Source organism: Cynocephalus volans, chromosome 3, assembly GCF_027409185.1.
Source record: "Cynocephalus volans isolate mCynVol1 chromosome 3, mCynVol1.pri, whole genome shotgun sequence".
NCBI lineage: Eukaryota > Metazoa > Chordata > Mammalia > Dermoptera > Cynocephalidae > Cynocephalus > Cynocephalus volans.
The window spans coordinates 16,163,485-16,182,685 of record NC_084462.1 but is presented as its reverse complement, the minus strand read 5'-3'; the positions used below and the strand labels follow the sequence as shown (position 1 = coordinate 16,182,685).

At 41.7% G+C, this 19,201-nt stretch overlaps 1 protein-coding gene across 3 annotated transcripts in view; it reads left to right on the top strand.

The window, feature by feature from the left end:
• The window catches only part of C3H7orf50 (chromosome 3 C7orf50 homolog), a 158,655-nt gene continuing 139,454 nt past the window's right edge, over positions 1–19,201 (top strand). Inside the window, exons 1-2 of one of the 3 annotated variants that reach the window (XM_063089052.1) lie at positions 1–38; positions 10,018–10,147. In XM_063089052.1, coding sequence (XP_062945122.1) covers positions 16–38; positions 10,018–10,147 — 153 coding nt within the window. In that variant the 5' untranslated portion in view covers positions 1–15. Of the gene's footprint in view, positions 39–1,378; positions 1,472–10,017; positions 10,148–19,201 lie in introns of those variants that run through there. The other 2 variants (XM_063089053.1, XM_063089054.1) reach the window with 2 other exon arrangements.

The following is a 19,201-nucleotide window of genomic DNA, read 5'->3' as shown; positions in this document are numbered from 1 at the left end:
GAGAGTCTCTCATGTATGTGCACAAAGAGACAAACAGGGTATGTATTATAAATTATTTGTAAAGCAATAAATTATAAACAAGTTGATTATCCATAGAGAGTGAAACTAGAGAATACTAGCTTGTTCTAATATCTCCCATCTTAAAAAAGAATCTCCCCTTGACTCCACATTCCCATTTGGCTACTAGCCTATTTTACTGTTTCTCATCTCAAAAGTTAGATGACATAAGGGCTATCTCCCTTTCCTCCCGTTGTAAAGGTGTCTAGATTATTAAGTATTTCTAAGAACTGAAAATTGATAAACCACATGTATCTACTACCCAGATAAAACAGAAGGTTAATTTTAGTAGTTTTGTGTCAGACTTTAAACACACACACAGCAGAGTGAAGCTGCACCTCTATCCTGCACCTCTAACCTTGAGGCAACACTAATCTCAATTTCATATCCTTGTAGATATAAGACATTTGTATACATTCATAAACAATAAATGGTATTTACATTTAAAAGTTGTACACAATGGGACGGCCCGTGGCTCACTCGGGAGAGTGTGGTGCTGACAACACCAAGGCCACGGGTTCGGATCCTATATAGGGATGGCCGGGTTAGCTCACACTGGCTGAGCGTGGTGCTGACAACACCACGTCAGGGGTTAAGATCCCCTTACCGGTCATCTTTAAAAAAAAAAAAAAAAAGTTGTACACAAATACTATTATAACAATACCTATCCTTTATTTTTATTTTTCTAGCATCTATCCTTTTTTTTTTTTTTTTTTTTTTAAAAGATGACCGGTAAGGGGATCTTAACCCTTGACTTGGTGTTGTCAGCACCACGCTCAGTCAGTGAGCGAACCGGCCATCCGTATATGGGATCCGAACCCGGGGCCTTGGTGTTATCAGCACCGCACTCTCCCGAGTGAGCCACGGGCCGGCCCTAGCATCTATCCTTTTGCACCCTGATTTTTAAAAATTAACATTAAGTTTGAGACGTATCCATGCTGATCCCTACAGCCACAGCTTATCTATTTAAATTCCTGGTTGTGTTTCTTGCCCTGGGTCGTCTCTGGTCCCTCGACGGGAAGCATCCAGCGGAGGTCGCGTCCAGCAAGAGGCGGGCGCGCGTTGGCGCAGCCCGCACACCCCCGCGCAGCCGCCCGCACCGCCCCTCGCGCCTGGGGCCAGAGTGCCAACCGTCCCAAGTGTCCGCCCGAAGGCAAGTTGCCTTGGCAACCGATGGCTCTCCTAGCAGCCAGCGGCTCTTAGAGATGGCGTCATTAGCCCGCGCCCGGGCCGTGCACCGCCCCCGGCCGGCCGCAGCTTGCCATCGGCCAGTGGGAAGACGGAGGCAGGCCTCGTCCAATAAAAGGCGCCGCGCGCCTGAAGGCGGGACTGGCGCGTACCTGGGGCTCTGGGCCTGCCGGAAGCCGGCGTCGGTGGCCAGCGGGGCACGAGCAGGTGGCGCAGGTGGGTGCAGGTAGGCGTGTGGGGCCGCGGCCGAGTAGCCGGGTGGGTTGTGGCGCCAAGGACCCCTCGAGCTCCGGGGTGTATTCCCGCGCGTGTCCTCCTGGCACTGGCCCCCCACATGGGTTCGCGGAGGCCTGGCGCGGCGGGACCAGAAGGCGGCCCCGGGGTCTAAGGCACTGGGGAGGCTGGGGAGGCCCTGCATGGGGCCCGGCAGTCCGCAAACACTTCTCGGTTGACCGATTGTGGTCGATCTGAAGTAACACCACTGGGTGGTCGCGCGGGGTCGTCAGTCCTCGCCGTGGCTCTGGCCTCTGTCTTCTGTAGACGCGAGCTGGAATTCAGTAGGCCCTAGTCGCTCTCTGAGGCTTTCAGCTCTCACTTTTTATCATGAGAATACTTTGCATTTCCTTCCATCACTTATTCATTTGTTTGTTCCTTCATTTAAAAAACGTGTTTGGGTTCCTTTTGTGTGTCAACACTGTGCAAGGCGCTGGAGATACAGCAGTGAAGAAAATAGACACATCTCTGATCTAGTGAACTTACATTCTAGAAGGGAGAGACAGGTCAATAAGATACACGCATCAGGTGGTGATAGATACCCTGGAGAAAAATTAGGAGGGGGGATAGAGAGTGGAGAGGTGAGGTAGTGAGACACGTTGGTGGCTAGAAAAACATTCCAGATAGAGGAAACATAGGGGGAAACAGCAAGGAGCACAGTGTGTGGCTGGGACCAAGAGAGGAAAAGAGAAATAGGAGGTGAGGTCCCAGATACAAGGGGAAGGGAAAGGGCAATGATGTGGGACTTACAAAGGCCTGTAAGAACTTTGACTTTTCCTCCAAATGGAAAGGGAAGCCCTGGGAAGTTTTCGAGCAGAGGGGAGGCATAATTTAACTTAGGTATTTTAAACACTCTGGATGCTGTGTTGTGCAAGGGTAGAAGTGAGAGATCAGTCAGAGGCCATGAGTGATCTAGGTGAGATCAGGATGTTAGCAGTAGAGGTAGTAAAAGATAGTCAAAACTCTGGATGTATTTTGAAGATAGAGCCAACAGGATTTAGTTGTGGGTTGGATGGGTGTGTGAGAAAGAGAGGAGTTGTGGGTGGTGGCATCAAGGTTTTTAGCTTGAGCTGGATTTCATCAGATGGCTGTTTATTGAGAGGACAAACACTGCAGATCAGGTGATATACTCTTATATGTTGAGTTGGCAGTGTAGTGCAGGGAGAAAGCTAAGAAGAGACCTCTAAATAGAGAAAGTTGGAAGTCATCAGTGTCTAGTTGGTATTTAAAGCCATGTGACTAAATGAGATAACTGAGACAGGAAGGTGAGCACAAAATCTGGGGTCCTTCTGTTAGGACGATGAAGAGGTAGGATCAAGAGCAGGAGAGTGTGCTGTCTGTGCTGTACACAAAGTGAAAAATGCATATCAAGAGAGAAGGAGGGATAAACTGTGTCAAATGCTGCTGTTAGGTCAAATAAGTTGCATGTTAAGAATCGGTAATGGGATTTAGCCACATGGGTGTCATTGTGGTAGAGTGGTCTGGGCAAAAGCTTGATGGGAGAAAGTACAAGAGAGGAGAAGAAAAGGGTTAGAGACAGTGCAGGTAGACAGTTCTAGAGGATTTTGCTGCAGAAGGGGGCTGAGAAATGGTGAGTACATGAAGGATATGTGGAGTTGAGAGAGTTTTTAAGATGTGGGAGATGGTAATTGATTCAATAGAAGGGATGAGCTAATGATGCAGGAGAGGGGGAGAATTGCTTAGAATGATGCCCTTCGGTAGGCGAGAGGGAAGACTGAAGGGATTGCCCTTGATAGGAGCATGGACGGGTGTGGGAGGTTGTAGAAATTCCCTCTGATTACGTCTGTGTTCTCAGTAATCAGGAACGAAGGGCATCTACTGAGAACAGAGAAGTGGGAAAAGATGTTGGAGGTTTAAGAGATTAGGAGAGGTGAAGAAATGAATCAGTCTGGGAGAGTGACAGGAGTAGGGAAAGGTCATAGAACTGCTGGGCAGCACTAAGGATCCCCTTGAGGTTAGTGGTTTTGAATTTAGACTGGAACCAGTCAGCCTGGTCCTGTGGTTTTTCTAGCCATGTGAAGTTCCAGGTTTGGAGTAGACAAGTCAAGCAGGAGTAGGTACTAGAGTTGGGGTTTTGCCAGGCAAGTACCATGAAGTTGAGAATGTATAAGGGACTGAATATAATGATGGACCATGGACATTAAAGTTGTGGAAGTCAGAACAGAGAGAGTTGAGGGATGTTAAAATGTAGGATCAAAGGATTACAGGTTGGTGAGGTTGAAAGATTATTGGATTTCAGGGTGCCTAGAGGGCATTAGCTGGAAAGAGCTGGAAAGATAGGAGGTGGGATAGGTGAGTGGGATGCTTAGCATTGAGACGATGGTTGGCTTGGAGTTACATTAGTAACAGGGTCTAGAGTATGGCCATAGGAGGGAGGGAGAGAGCGAGCGAGTAGGGTCAGTGAGCAGAATAGCAGAGCCTGGGGAGGTCATTGATCTATGGATCAGTGTAGATCAGAGCAAAGCCACAGGCCGGGATGCAGGAACTTGATTCCATTCCTGGACTCCTTCCACTGATTTCTTAGAGGTTTGCGGATCTCAGAGTAGGCCTTTGCCCAGTGAATTGGGAAGTGCCTCTCTCCAGAACCTGAACAGATTCAGAGATGACTTAGAAGTGCTGGATGGGAGGGAACAGCTGGGGTATTTTTATTGATGGTATTTTCAGTTTTAAAAAATGTTTTTTTTTCTATAGGCTGATTTATTTTTTTAAGGTCCTGTGGAGTTGCTTTTCAGCCCTGGAGAGCTGCAGCTGTAGCCTGTTTTTGCTAACTTGTCCGAGTCAGTGACAAAAGCCCAGCTTGTCAGCTCTAGCCAGCTTCCTTGTGTTTGTCTGATCTGGACTCTCAGCTTTCTGCCAGTGTGATTGTTTGCTTCATTGAACATGTTTGAGCTGGTATATTAAAATAATTTTTTTCTTCTGCTTTTACTGTATAAATTACAGAAAAGTATAAGAAAAAAAAAAACATTCTTGTAATCCTGCCTCCTAAAATGTTATATTTTAATGTATTTCCTTTTAGTTTTTTCCTTTGTGCATATTTATGTATAATTTTTCTTATGAAATGAGGGTCATATTGTATATACATAGATTTATATCCATCTTTTCACTTTACATTGTATTATGAGCACTTACTCATATGCCTCAATGTTCTCTGAGATCACAGTTGGTTAATGGTTGTGTAGGAGTGTGCCTTTGCAAGGAGTCATTTATTTACCCAGCCTGCTATTGTTGGACAATTATGGTGTTTTCAATGTTTTAATATTAGAGATAGTGTTGCCATTCTCATTCTTATATGTAAATCTCTGTCCATGATTATTTCATTAGGATAAATTCCGAGAAGTGGAATTACTGGGCCGCAACACTTGATAAATGTTATAAAATTACCTTTTAGAAAGGCTGTAGTACTAATTTATTCTCCCATTAGCAGAGCATGATAATGCCCTTTTCATCATTCTCCGGCCAATACTGGATAATATAATTTTAAAAAATCTTTTATGTAAAAAAGTGAAATTTTTATTTTTTATTTATTTATTTTTTTTTTTTTTGGTCATTTTTTCGTGACCGGCACTCAGCCAGTGAGTGCACCGGTCAGTCCTACATAGGACCCGAACCCGCGGCGGGAGCGTCACCGCGCTCCCAGCACAGCACTCTACCAAGTGCGCCACGGGCTCGGCCCAAAAAAGTGACATTTTTAAAACTATCAAATTAGCTAAGTATTATGTGCATATAGCTTAAAAACTCAAGTGGTACCAGAAAACTTAAAAACAGCAGTCACCTGCCACTCCCACTCCTCAGTAGTGCTCTCCAGAGGCAATTGGTTTAATCTTTTAGCTATTTCTACTGGATTTACTTCCATATTTCCAAATAATATGCTTATAGTGTGATTTTTTTGTTTGTTTATCAATTTTAGGCATAACCTGTTGATTTCCTACTCTGATAAATGTGCCTCAGTTTTCCTCATCTGTGTGCCTACCTCATTGGTCACAAGAAGTAAATGGGTTAATATATGTAAAGTACTTAGAACAGGGCCTGGCACATGGTAAATTCTCAGTAAGTACTAATTTTAGCAGTAATTACTGTGATGGTTTTCTTAACATCTCCCTATCCCCTCTAAGTCCTCTTCCTCTCATCCACCACATGTTAATATTTGTTAATACAGGGAAAAACTTATGTTTGCGTTGCTTTATAGAAATTAATCTGAGTCACTGGATTTTTTGCAGAAAGATCTGTGAGGAAAAATAACATTGATAAAGGATTTTGATGCTTTCTGACACAGTGACGTCATGCTACTGATATGGTGCCGATACTGCAAAGTTAGTGAAGTTCAACCTTGGCTGGTAACATGATGTACAACTTTAAGGCATAAATATGGTTTTCTACAGCAAACTTTTGGCAAATGTATTTTTCCCCTATTTATTTATGTATTTATTTATAAACAGCACTTGGGCATTATATTTTTTAATTTATGGCAAATATTTGAGAGATTATAGTTTTTGTTTTTGTTTTTCTTATACTCACGGGGTTGTGCAACCATCACCACAATCTAGTTTTAGAACACTTTTTTTCTCCCAAGAGAAACTCTGTACACTTAGCAGTCACTCCCACTCCCCTGCCCTGTCCCTAAACAACCATCAGTCTACTTCCCATCTTTATAATTTACTTATTCTGAATATTTCATATAAATAGGATTAAACAATATGCAGTCTTTTTAGTGACTGGCTTCTTCCACTTAGTAAAGTGTTGTCAAGGTTAATACCATGTTGTAGTATGTGTCAATATTTCATTTATTTTTATTTTTATTTATTTATTTATTTATTTATTTATTTTTTAAAGATGACCGGTAAGGGGATCTTAACCCTTGACTTGGTGTTGTGAGCACCACGCTCAGCCAGTGAGCGAACCGGCCATCCGTATGTGGGATCCGAACCCGGGGCCTTGGTGTTATCAGCACCGCACTCTCCTGAGTGAGCCACGGGCCGGCCCTTCATTTCTTTTTATGGCTGAATAATATTCCACTGTATGAATATACCACATTTTGCTTATCCATTCATCCATTGATGGGCATTCAGGTTGTTTTTACCTTTTGGATATTATGAGTAATACTTCTACAAACATTAATGTACAAATTTTTATGTGGATGTGTTCATTTCTCTTGGATACTTAGGAGAGGAATTGCTGGGTCACATGGTAACTATGTGTTTAACTTTTTGAGGAACTGCCAGACTGTTTTCGAAAGTGTCTGCACCATTTATATTCTGCCAGCAATGAATGAGGTTTCCAATTTCTCCACATCTTCACCAATACTTACTATTATCTGTCTTTTTTGTTCTAGCCATCCTAGTGAGTGTGAAGTGGTGCCTCCTTTGATTTGCATTTTCTAAATGACTAATGATATTGAGCATCATTTCATGTGCTTATTGGTCATCTGCATATCATCTTTGGAGAAATCCTATTCAAATCCTTTGCCCATTTTAAAATTACGTTGTTTGTCTTATATTGTTGAGTTGTAAGAGTTCTTCATATATTTTGGATACGAGTATGATTTGCACATATTTTCTCCAGTACTTAGGTCATCTTTTTACTTTCTTGTTGGCATTGTTTATAGCACAAAAGTTTTTAATTTTATGTAGTTCAGTTTATTTTTTTCTTTTGTTGTTTATGTTTTTGGTGTCATATCTAAGAAACCATTGCCTAATCCAAGATTATGAAGATTTACTTTTATTTTTTCATCTAAGAATTTTGTAGTTTTAGCTTTTACATTTAGGTTTTTGGTCAATTTTGACTTAATTTTGTGTATGGTGTGAGGTAGGGGTTCAACTTTATTCTTTCTTATAGGATATCTGGTTGTCCCAGCACCATTTGTTGAAAAGACGATTCTTTCCCACTGAGTTGTCCTGGCACCCTTGTTGAAAATCAGTTGACCATTAAGTAAAGTAAATATCATCTCCTATAACAAACATTCATTGTCTCAAAGTTATGAGTCACTGTCTCTTAGAACTATTAAAAGAAACCTATTACTAGTATAATAATATGGAAAAGTCTTTTTCCCCTTTTCAGCAAATAGACTTAGTGATTAAATTTTTTAATGATAACTTACAGAATGAATATAGATATAACTTAACTTTTATAGTAACTGGTATGTAAATGTTTGCCAAACTTTTCTTATTTCTCTAGCAAGGTAATTGACTGGTATAATCCTTTGTCTTTTCAAAGCCTCTGTGTCAACAGTCTCTCATTCTTTCAAGATTTCTTATTATACTGTTAATTGAAATCTGTAGCCTCTGACTTCAGATACTTTTTTAAGATAAGTCCTAATTAAACAATATGGAGCTTGGAATTTTCTGATTCCACAGTAATTATATTCTTTTAGTGCGCTATAATCAGTGACAGTACCAAATGGGACAGAGGGACTTTGGTGCTGGTGCTATCTGTTTAGATAGGGCCCATTACTCTTGGACTGTTTCCTTGATGTCTAGCCTTGCCTGGCATTCCAGGTTTGCCTTATACTCCCTTAGCCCTTTCTCACAGAGAATGGTATTTAGACCCAAACCTGGGTTCTAGGAGTGCTCATTGCTTCTCAGCTCTTTCCATTATGATCATCCTTTTTAAAATTACTATTTTCCCATAACCCTTTCCTGCTTTCTTTTCTTTTCTTTCTTTTTTTTTTTTTTTGCATAGCAGTTATCATCTGACGTATTACATATTTGTCTCTCCCCATAAGAATGTGAGCTCCGCGTGGGTAGGTGTTTTGGGCTACCTGGGCTAGCCTGGAACAGCTCCTGGCCCATGGAAAGCACCTGCTGATGGTGGTGGCAGTGAACACGATGAGTGACAGTATCTAGGGAGTGTGTCTGGAGTGGGATTGTGGGTGATGGGTGTACACAGACTTAATTACGCCAGCAATATCTTGAGATTAATTTTCCCCTCCTGTCCATGTGGATCTGGGGAGGTTTATGTCTTACTCTGTCTGTGTGTGTGAAGGATGCCTGGGTGAGAGGATGTGAGGACAGGAGGCCCTGGTGAACACACTTGGCCTTTGTATGTCTTCAGGAGGTAGCTTCCTCTTTTTCCACCCACCTTCCCCCTTAGCACATCCTGGGCTCAGGGTCTTTGCACCTGCTCTTCCTTCTGCATAGCACACTCTTCCCCAGCTCTTCACGCTGCTTTCTTCTCTCATTCTCTGGTCCTCTCTGAGGCCTCCTTGACACTGTCTGCGTTGTGTCTCACTGCCTCTTAGTCACACGGGATCGCTTTATTCTGTTTTATTTTCTTGGTAGCATTTATCTCTGTGTAAAAGTTTTGCTCATTTACTTCAATAATAAATCCGTCTTTGCCACTAAAAGGGAAACTTCATGAGACCAAGGCTCTTGTTTGCCTTGAGCAGTGTGCTCAGCATATACATAGTGCCTGGCCCAGAGCTGGCTCTCGATAAATGTTTGAATGAGTTGTATTTTTGAATTTCTGTTGAGAGAATCCAAACGCATTCTGGTGTGGTAGGGCTTATTCCTACTCTTGCTGTCCCATCAGCACTGCCTGCCAGGAGCCTTCACTGCAGCAGCAAGATTTGGTTCAGTTCCTGCTTCTTCCTCCTAGAAGCAGCTCCCTCCCTCCCCCAACCCCTAGGGTCTCCCTCAGGTCCCAGCAGAAGCAGCTAGTATCCCTCCTCAGAGGTCCAGGACTCTCCACCTCTACCCCTCCAACATGTTTCCAGGTTCTGGTAGCCCTAGTCATTTCTCTTGGTTCCCTCGTTGCACAATACCATGAAGAAAACTGATTTTACAATTCATGGACTTCTTTTCTCTTCTCCTACAGGGAGTTCTAGATACTGCTGTGCTAGAGAAAATAGACCTAATTATATGCATCTTGGATCTCAAGTCAGTCCTTGTAAATGGCCAGGTTGGTGCTTCCTGCACACTCAGAGGAGACATCCTAGACTCATGGTCCTCTAGCCCCTCTACCCTATGGTGGCTAGATGCCTGTTGATGGGTACACATGACCATTGTCTGCAGCCTGTGTAGTCTACAGCTTCTCTAGGTGATGGGGAGTATGAGTTAGTCTATGCTAGGAGAAAATAAAAATAACCCTAATATTCAATAATTAGGGACTGGCCAGATTTTCACCTTTGGGAAATCATAATACTGTCACTAAAAACGGTATTTCTCTTAATCTTAAAAGATTTGTTTTCATGTTAAGTTAGAAATACAGAATACATAATCTGCATATGATTGTAGTTATGTTAAGTAAAACCACCCAGAAAAAAGACAGAAAGGAAATACACGGAATGTTAAATTGGTTGTCTGTAGGTGATGAGACTAGGGAGTTTGAATTTCTTTTAACTTTTATATATTTTCCATATTTTCTGAAATACCTTGGTATTTCTTTTATAATGGGAGAGTTCTCTCCTGACTTTGTTTAAAAATATTATATGGCCTAAGACCTTTTATTTCCTATGTATTTAGGTGTTTACTTTCTCTATTGCAGGATGGCAAAACAGAAGAGAAAAGTTCCTGAAGCGACAGATAAAAAGAACAAAAAATTGAAGAAGGCATCAGCAGAAGAAATACTGCCAGCACCTGAAGCCAAGCCAGAGAAGGAGGAAGGACACCCTGAGGTAAGGCCACTCTCTGGTGCATGTGGTTATATCCTTCCTGGGGATTGCTCTGTTACCTAACCTTGGAGGGAGAGTTGGATGGCTCAGATTGCTGGTCTCTCTCTGTATGGAGCAGAGTATGAAACAAGTTACATGTAGACTTACTCAGTGCCTTCTAAAAGCAATTGTAGGACAAATAAGAATTTTATTAAATTTTAGGTTGGAATACCATTACTACCTTTCTTTAGCCACCAAATCTACAGACTGCTGTTTCAGGTGCCGTGTTTTATAGGGGACTTTGGTGGACTAGATTGGCCCAGAGGAGGTACCCAGGATGACAAGGGGCCTGGAGCTGGGCCTTTGGCTGTGCTCTCAGGAATTGGGGGTTGGGTGGGAGACAGCTTCGCATGCAAAAGGAAAGACCACTCCTCACAATGACATGTGTGGGACATTGGCCTGGAAACCTGTATTTAAACATTCACATCTAAAAATGTTCATATCCAGCATAACACAAACATCGAACGTTTGGAAATCAATTATTAACATCACTGTTTAAACTATATGCAATGCATTATAAATAACACTGATTTTAATATGCATCATAATTCACTTTAAAAAATGCATGAACCATCTCTTTTCCTAATGTTATATATTTTTATTCTTGAAAGTATTTTATTGTTCAACCTATAATGTTTATCTGCCACAAAAGTATGTATATACAATTAAATTTGAAAAAAATGTTTTGTAACCTACCCATTTCTGAGTGTTAAAATTTCTCTTCTATATTGAGCTGTCCTTACAATTAGTAGTATGCAGTTGATCAAAACAGCATAATATATTACAAATTTTGACAGATTATTCAACGTAAAGTAAAATTTGATTAGGCATGTATCACATCATGATACAATGGGGCGTTTCATGGTTTTGCAATTAGTTCATGCATCTTCAGATGGAGGTTACTTATTGCTTGAATGGGATGGTTTAGTGTTGGTTTTGTTTCTGTTTCTCATTTTCTACATACTAGTGCTGAGTAGCCTTATTCACATAAATAAGTAAATGGAAATGAAAGTTTTGTAGTAGCAATGTTGCTTAATGCCTTGAAGTCTGAGACCATTATGTGATTTTTGGCACATATTATCAAAATTTATTTTTAAACATCTGCCATTAAATGACAACTTGATTAGGTCCTTCAGTTTTTTTGGAAGAAAGAATTGGAAATCATCTGACTTGTACAAGAATTTTCTGCTGGCTCATTACATTTGTTCTCTTTTATAACATAACACCAGTATTTCAAACTGTATTGTTGTTCAGTGCACCAGAGGCTTTTATGCCTTGGGGTGGTGTGTCATAACAAGATTCAGGGTGGCAGTGTCCTTTCTTTCATAACGAGGAAAGGGCCATTGTGAAAAGGGAGATAGAAGGAGAGAGCCCACCTGACTCCTTGACTGCAAGCCCGTTCTGGGCCTTTCCTCAGAACAGTATTCAGCAAGTGTGCACATGACTGTTAGGGCTCCAGGAGTAGATTCCCTGAGACCCCTCATGCTATTGATGCCTTGGAAAGTCTTGATGTCCCTTAGGGTATGTGTGTCCAGGTTGATGACTGCTGGTTTAGATTACTCTAGGATTCCATCCAATTAGGAAGCTCTGAGCTTATGATAGATGGTATGGGATAATGTACACACTGTGGCTGATAGCAACACAGGAACTGTAGGGTAGGTGGGACAGGCACAGAGTGTGTGCTGAGAAAAGATCCTCAGCTGTGTCTCAGGAGATCATCTCTCACCTGCCACCACTAAAGGGGACCAGGAGGAAGCCATGCAGGACCCAGGACCCCCAGCTTGTTCCTGGGCTCTCTTTGGCTGGCTGAGCACCCATGAGGTCAGCTGCTTGAGTGCAGGGCCCCTCGACCCTTCTGCGCATCAGCAGACAGTCCAGCACTATACCCGAGTCTTGCTCTGAATTCCAACTCATAGCAGGCTGACAAACTCCTGTTTCCCCCAGATGGGTTGCCTCTTGCTTTTTCTACTGCTTGAGCCCCAGTTGTGTCACTTCTTTTTGGTTTCCAGATTCCAGATGGAAACTGGTTTCCGTAGAACTATTCAAGCTCTTGTTCAGTGGTCCTGTCACTCTCTATTCTGCAGAGCCTCAGTCCACCATGATTTTCGTGGGCCATTTCTGCTGATACTTGCCTGCTTTTTCTAGACTCTACCAGTTTCTTTAAAATGAGCTCCACATAGTCACTTTAGAGGTTTTTGGTTTTGTTGTAAAACTTCTAGCTTTTCTTTTTTAATGAACCCTCTTGCCTGATCTCAACTTGTAGGCTGCTGGTCACTGGCAGGACCCACAAAACAGCTTTTGTTTATGGTAAATAGGGGCAGAGGTTAAAATTCCTGCTTAAGCTAGATAGTAATATATATCCTTTTTAAGTTCAAGTAATTTTTTTAAATTATGAGATTATTTTTCCTTATTAAAATACATGTTGGACCATGCCTGGGGTCCTAGGCAGGACCCGAGGGCAGCCTCCTCCACCTGGAAGCAGGCAAGAGAATATGCCTAGGGTCCTAGGCAGGAGCTAAGGGTAGCATTTCCCACCAGAAGCAGGCAAGGAGCATGCTGTAAACACCACTTCCATGTGGGTGGCCCACTACAGCCACAGCTGCTGCAAAAGTGGCTTGATGCCACAGCAGTAGCCACAGCCACAGTACAGGTGGCCTGCCAGGTGCTCGACTGCATTGATACAAGGAGAGTCACCAGTGGAGACCAGAAAAAGATGAGGAAGTCTCTCTTTTCAAAGCCCACTCCAGAGTAATAGAAGAAGCAACTGTTCTACCACATGACCAGACATCAACATACTACATACGAAAACCCAAATATGACACCACCAAAAGAATACAGTAATTTTCAAATACGAGACCCTAAAGAGCAGAAAGCCTTGAAATGACTGAAAAGGAATTCCAAGCAACAATCTTAAAGAGACTCACTGAGATATGAGAAGACTACATTAGACAACATAATGAAATGAGGGAAAAATCCAGCATATGAAGGAGGAAATTTACAAAGAGAGTAATACCTTAAAAAAGAATATAGCAGAACTCACAGAACTGAAAGATTAACTTAACAAAACATAAAACCGATAGCTTAAGCAGCAGACCAGAACAAGCAGAAGAAAGAATTTCTGATCTTGAAGATAGTCTCTTTGAAATAACCCAGGCAGACAAAAAAAAAGGGGAAAAGAATTTTAAAAAATGAATAAAATCTAAGGGAGCTAGCTGACAACCTTAAGCACACAAACATTTGAAGCATGGGTGTTCCAGAAGGGGAGGAGAAAGGAAAAGATGTGGAAAACCTATTCAGTGAAATAATAATGGAAAACTTCCCAGATATAGGGAGAGACATGGACCTTCAGATCCAGGAGGCTCAAAGATCCCCAAACAGATTCAACCCAAAAAGATCCCCTCCAAGACATGTTATAGTCAAACAGGCAAAGCTCAAAGACAAAGAGAGAATCTTAAAAGAAGCAAGAGAAAAGTGTCAAGTCACCAATAAGGGAGCTCTTATCAGACTAACAGCAGACTTCTCAACATGAACTCTATAGGCCAGAAGAAAATGGGATGATATATTCAAAATACTAAAAGAAAAAAACCTGCCAGCCAAGAATACTATACGCAGCAAGCCTATCCTTCAGAAATGAGGAAAAAAATAGTGTATTTTCCAGACAAACAAAAACTGCGAGAGTTCACCACCACACAACCAGGCCTACAAGAAATCCTCAAGGAAGTTCTGCATCTGGAATCTGAAAAATGATAATTACTACCATGAATACACAAGAAAGAACAGAACCCACTGGTAGAACAAAAATGCAAACAAGAAAGAGAAAGAAACTGAATCTTACCATCACATAAAGCCATAATGACAATGTTATAATGACCCTGCTTTATTTCTGATTTTAGTAATTTCAGTCTTCTCTTTTTCTGGTCAGTCTAGATAAAGGTTTGCAAATCTTGTAGATCTTTTTAAAGAATCGACTTTTGGTTTTGTTGATTTTTCTCTATTATTTTTTAATTTCCTATTTAATATATTTCTGTTGTAATCTTTGTTATTTCCTACTTATATTTGCTTTTGGTTTAGTTTGCTCTTTTTCTATTTTCTTCAGGTAGAAATTTACATGACTGGTTTGAGATTATTCTTACTTGTAATGTAGGTGTTTACAAGGATGAATTTTCCTCTAAGTAGTGCATGATCCATGCATCCTATGAATTTTGATGTTGTACTTTGATTTTTATCTCACAGTACTCTCTAATTTCCCTGTGATTTCTCTTCTTACCCATTGTTTAATTAGGAGTGTGGTTTAATTTCCACATTTGTGAATTTCCTTCAGTTATTGTGGTCAGAGAACATATTTTCTATGATCTTAGCCTTTTTGAATGTATTAAGACTTGTTTTTGTGGCCAAAAAAAAGAAAACATTAAAACAAATACATGATGACTAGAGGAAATTTGGAAAACAAAAGAGCAAAGAAGAAAGCATATTAGGTTTGCTTCCTTCTTTGTTCAGTTCATAACATGTAGTTACTGGTAAATCCACATTTAGTTTTCTGGCCACAGCTTATTTAGTTTTCTGGCCACAGGCATATTGAGAGTGGCAGGCTTGCCCAGCTGAGCAGTAGAAAGCAGTGTAACAAAGTATTTGTTACCCTTTTAAGGAGATTGCTGTGGAAATGCCAGGAAATGTGGGATCTCCTGTCATGGGTGTGGAGCTCCTGTCCCAGGTGTTTGGCTGCTGACCAGCAGGGGTCAGCAGCCACTCGCCTTCCAAAGGCAGCTGGCATTTTGTGGGATTTTTTGGAAGATGCACATGAGCCTGGGTCTGGTTTCTGGGCCTGTGGGAGGATTTTCAGATTGGTCTTTGTGACTTAGTGCTGTAGCCTGGGGCTTATGTTCTGAAGCCCCTTGTATTTCTGGGAGCCAGTCTCCCAATGAAATGGGGACCTTTCTTCCTTAAGAATACATCCTGGTCTCTGCTGATAAAAATATTTCTTTACTCTGGTTCTCATGGGAAATTATTAAAAAGAGGTGTCAGGCATTTTTTTTTTTTTTTTAAGAAAAAATACTGAAAGCTGAACCTAATCATTTTAAGAAGAGACAGATCGACTAGGCCTAGACAGCAGCATTCCTTATCACTGGGGGGAGCTTGTGGAAAAGTACTGTGCTGGTCTCCGTCCCTGTCCCCAAGTGGCTCCTGGATGAACCTCTGGAATCCACAGTAGAGAGTGGAGAAGCCTCTGTCCCTAGTTGAGCTACCGTGTTGTCCTCCCAGAAATATCTATCTGGGGGGCCTGTGGGTCAGCCGGCCACTCTCTGGGTCCTTTGTAGCCACTTCCCACAGCACAAGCACTCTCTGCCTGCGCCAGGACAGTTGAAGTGTCCCCAAGTGATGGAAACTTCATCATCCCTTGGGGAGCGGTTTCCATAGCGCTGAGTTCCCACTCAGGCCTGAGGGCTAGGCACAGGAAGCTGCCTGGGGCTATGTCTAGGTTCTGTTCCTGGGGTCTTTGGGATGTGTGAAGCCAGTTGGCTGCTCCTTCGCCTCAGTCAGTTAGGACCTCCAGTTTCCTTCTTGCTGCTTTGTTTGCTTAGTGCTCTATCCTAGAGACCCTTGCAGGCTTGAAATGCTGGAGAAGTGGGTGGTTTGTGATGGCCCCAGACAAGAGGAAGAGTCGCTCCTAATGCCTTTCTCAGTGCCTTGGAACCTGGGTTCTGGTTGATTGGCTGTTGGTCTTAGAAAGGACCTGGCACATGCCTTTCCCTTCTTTCCCACTTCTACTCGACAAGAAATTCATGATGCTGATGGATTGGCATATGCAGGTCTTTCCTCTCTGGGATGATGCCCGAGACCAGAGAGGGGTCTTAGAGTTTGTCCTACCTGCTTCATGTTTCATAGCTTCTGGAAAATCTCCCTGGTGAGCCTGGGCTTAGGAATTTTGTCTTCAAGTTACTTTAAACCTTTGAGGACTGGTTTCCTACTTTAAAGGGTTATGAAGATTAAATTTTAGATAACATGTATTCAGAAGGGATGTTTAGGGGCTCCAGGCTTGCTTGCTCACCAACACTTTGAATTGGTTGAAGTGGAAGGAGGTTGTGGTTGGTTTGACAGGTCTGTCTATCTTCCTCCCTCCTTTCTAATCTCACTAAAGGAGATTAGAAATATAACTGTCACACTCAGAGCCAGGCAAGTGTCTGCTCGGGTTTGGAGGGTACCTCTGATGAACTGACTGCCTGCTTCCTGCTGTAAATACAGCCTTGGTTGCCTGGAAACAGGAGTGGGGGTGAGCTGGGAGGAAGGTAGTTTCTCTCTCAGTCGACTGCGGCAAGCTGAACTCTTCTCGCTTCCTCTCATTAATAAGCATCCCTTATGTTTGCAAAGCATTTTTCCATTTACAGAAGCACTTTAATATCGGCTTCTCAGCAGCCCCCGAGATGCCCAGGAGCTGAGGTGTGGGTGTTATGCTGGGTTTGCAGAAAAGTCGATCAGAGCAGTTGGGTCACCTGCACGGTCTCCTGGCCAGCTAGCAATAGAGAAGACACTCACCCTGGGTTTCCTGTCTCTGGTTACCTCACAGAGCACGCTAGCAGAGAGGAGCGCCCTGAAGTGTTGCCAGCCCTCATCCCTTTGTGTAGCTGGACTGAGATTTGTCCTCAGAGCCAGCGGGTGGCTTAGCTGTGCGGTGTCAGCATGGTGAAGCACCATATAAGGAATATCCCCAGCACTTTTGGCATCTGCTCTCGCAGTGTAAATGTTGATGATGTTGATGGAGAAGACCTCAGATGTGTGGTCCTGCATTAGGAATGGCAGTCTGGGGTGCACAGTGACAAGTAACTCTTGGAGGGATATAGCCACTTTTTTCCTTCAGAATATGTGTGCAGTTGGTAAGCCAGATGGTTTCCCAGTTCCCAAGTGCAGCCTTTCTCATCCTGTGTGTTTTTATGGGCTTTGCTGAAACCTGCACAGTGAGACAGCTGGGCTGAGGGAGGCCAGTGCTTCGCACCCCTGGCACTTAGAGCTGTGGAACATTATTTTGATGGAATGGAAGCAAAGCTACTCAGTATGGACCATGCTGCATGGTGTCTCTTTATTTCCTTCTTTGTAATCTTGAAAATCAGATGTGAATTAAATGCGCATTAAGCCTACAGCTTTATAAAATCATCAAATGAGGTTGTGAACTTTATGGCCTTGAGAATTTGCTCAGAGCCAAAATACTTCATACCAATGGTATTTTGTCTCAGGAAATATTACTGCTCTGGCAGTGGATTTTTTTTTGTCATTAAACTCTTGGGGACAAGTGGTTGCTAGTCTTTACAAATAGCTCCCTGGGAGCCTGAATTGTTTTTCTTAGTAGAATTCCCTTCCTGCCTCCCACATTGTTTTTATTTTCTACTTTATGACTACTGAATACTAGGTTGTCACTCAATTGGAATTATAAACTGATAGACTTGTAGGGCCAAAAGGGATTTATAGATTGATGTTACATATGGGAAAACTGAGACCCAGAGAAGTTCAGTGATTTCCCTGAGGCGAAAGTAAACTGGTAGGAGGTCAAGATCCTCTCTTCCTGGCTCAGACAGCTAACAATATTGCCCCCTATTTTCTTTCATTGTTATGGTTGAGTAACATTCTATTGCGTGGAATTATCACAGATTTATTTATCTATTTACCAGTTTTGGGTTATTTGAGTTGTTTCCAGTTTGGGGCTATTATGTAAACATCTGTGAGTCTTTCTGTGCTTCCATTTCTCCTGCGTAAATTCCTAGAACTGATATTCCTGGATCATATGGTAAGTATATGTTAAGTTGTTGAAGAAACTGCTAAGCTGGCTTCCAAAATGGCTGTCTCATTATGCATTCCCACCAGCAACTCAGTAGCGTTCTAGTGGCTCCACATATTTTCAACACTTGATACTGTCAGTATTTTTAATTTTGGCAACTCTTTGTGTGGTCATGTCTTATTGTGTGTGTGGTTTTTAAAAATCGCTTTATTGAGATATAATTGACATATAGTAAACTGCACTATTTAAAATGTACAGTTTCTCATTGTGGTTTTTATTAGCATTTGGCTAATGATGAACATCTTATATGTTTTTTGGCCGTTCCTAAGCTATCTTTGGTGAAGTGTCTTTTCAAATCTCTTGCCCATTTTTATTAGGTTGTTTTCTTATTATTATTGAGTTTTGGGAGTTATATATTCTGAATATAAGGCCTTGTTTTGCAAATATATTTCTCCTAGTCTGTAGCTAGAATTTTCATTTTCTCAACAGTGGCTTTTGAAGAGATGTTTTTAATTCTGAGAAAGTCTAATTTACCAATTTTTCTTTTACGGTTACATAACTTTTTGTTAATGTGCCCTTTTGGCTAAATATGTCCTGGAGATGTTTCCAGGTCAGTATGTACAGCTGCCTTATTTATTTCAACTCTTCTGTAACATTTCATTTAATGGATGAAATAGTTCATTTAGCAATCCCCTTTTGACCGTCATTCACCTTATTTCCAAATCTACCCATGAAAACACGCTGTGGTATATATGTGTGTCAGTTTGTATAAATATGAGACTATTTCTTTTGGATATATACTTAGAAATGGAAAGACAGGTTGCAGGGTCTGGGAGGGAATGTATATTTAAATTGGATACACAGCCCCTCAGAGGCTCCCCATTTACATTCCCTGGTGTTCGTTTCCTCACTTTACAGCCAACACTGGATATCACCTGTCTTTATTTTTACTAATATTGTGAATGAGGAGCAGAATCTGTCTTAATTTACATTTTCCAGACTGAGACATTTTAAAATTATTTTTTAAGCATTTGTCTTTGTTGCATGGATTTCCTCATCACATCTTTTGCCTATTTTTCTGTTGAATTGCCTTTTTTTTTAAAGATTTTTTTGTATATACATTTCACATATACTTTCACCCAATTTGTTTCTTGTCTTTTGACTTTGATGATGGAGCTTTAGATGCCTATGCAGGTAAGTTGTCAGTCTTTGTTTCTTTATGGTGTCTGGGGTTTTTTTGTTTGTTTGTCTTT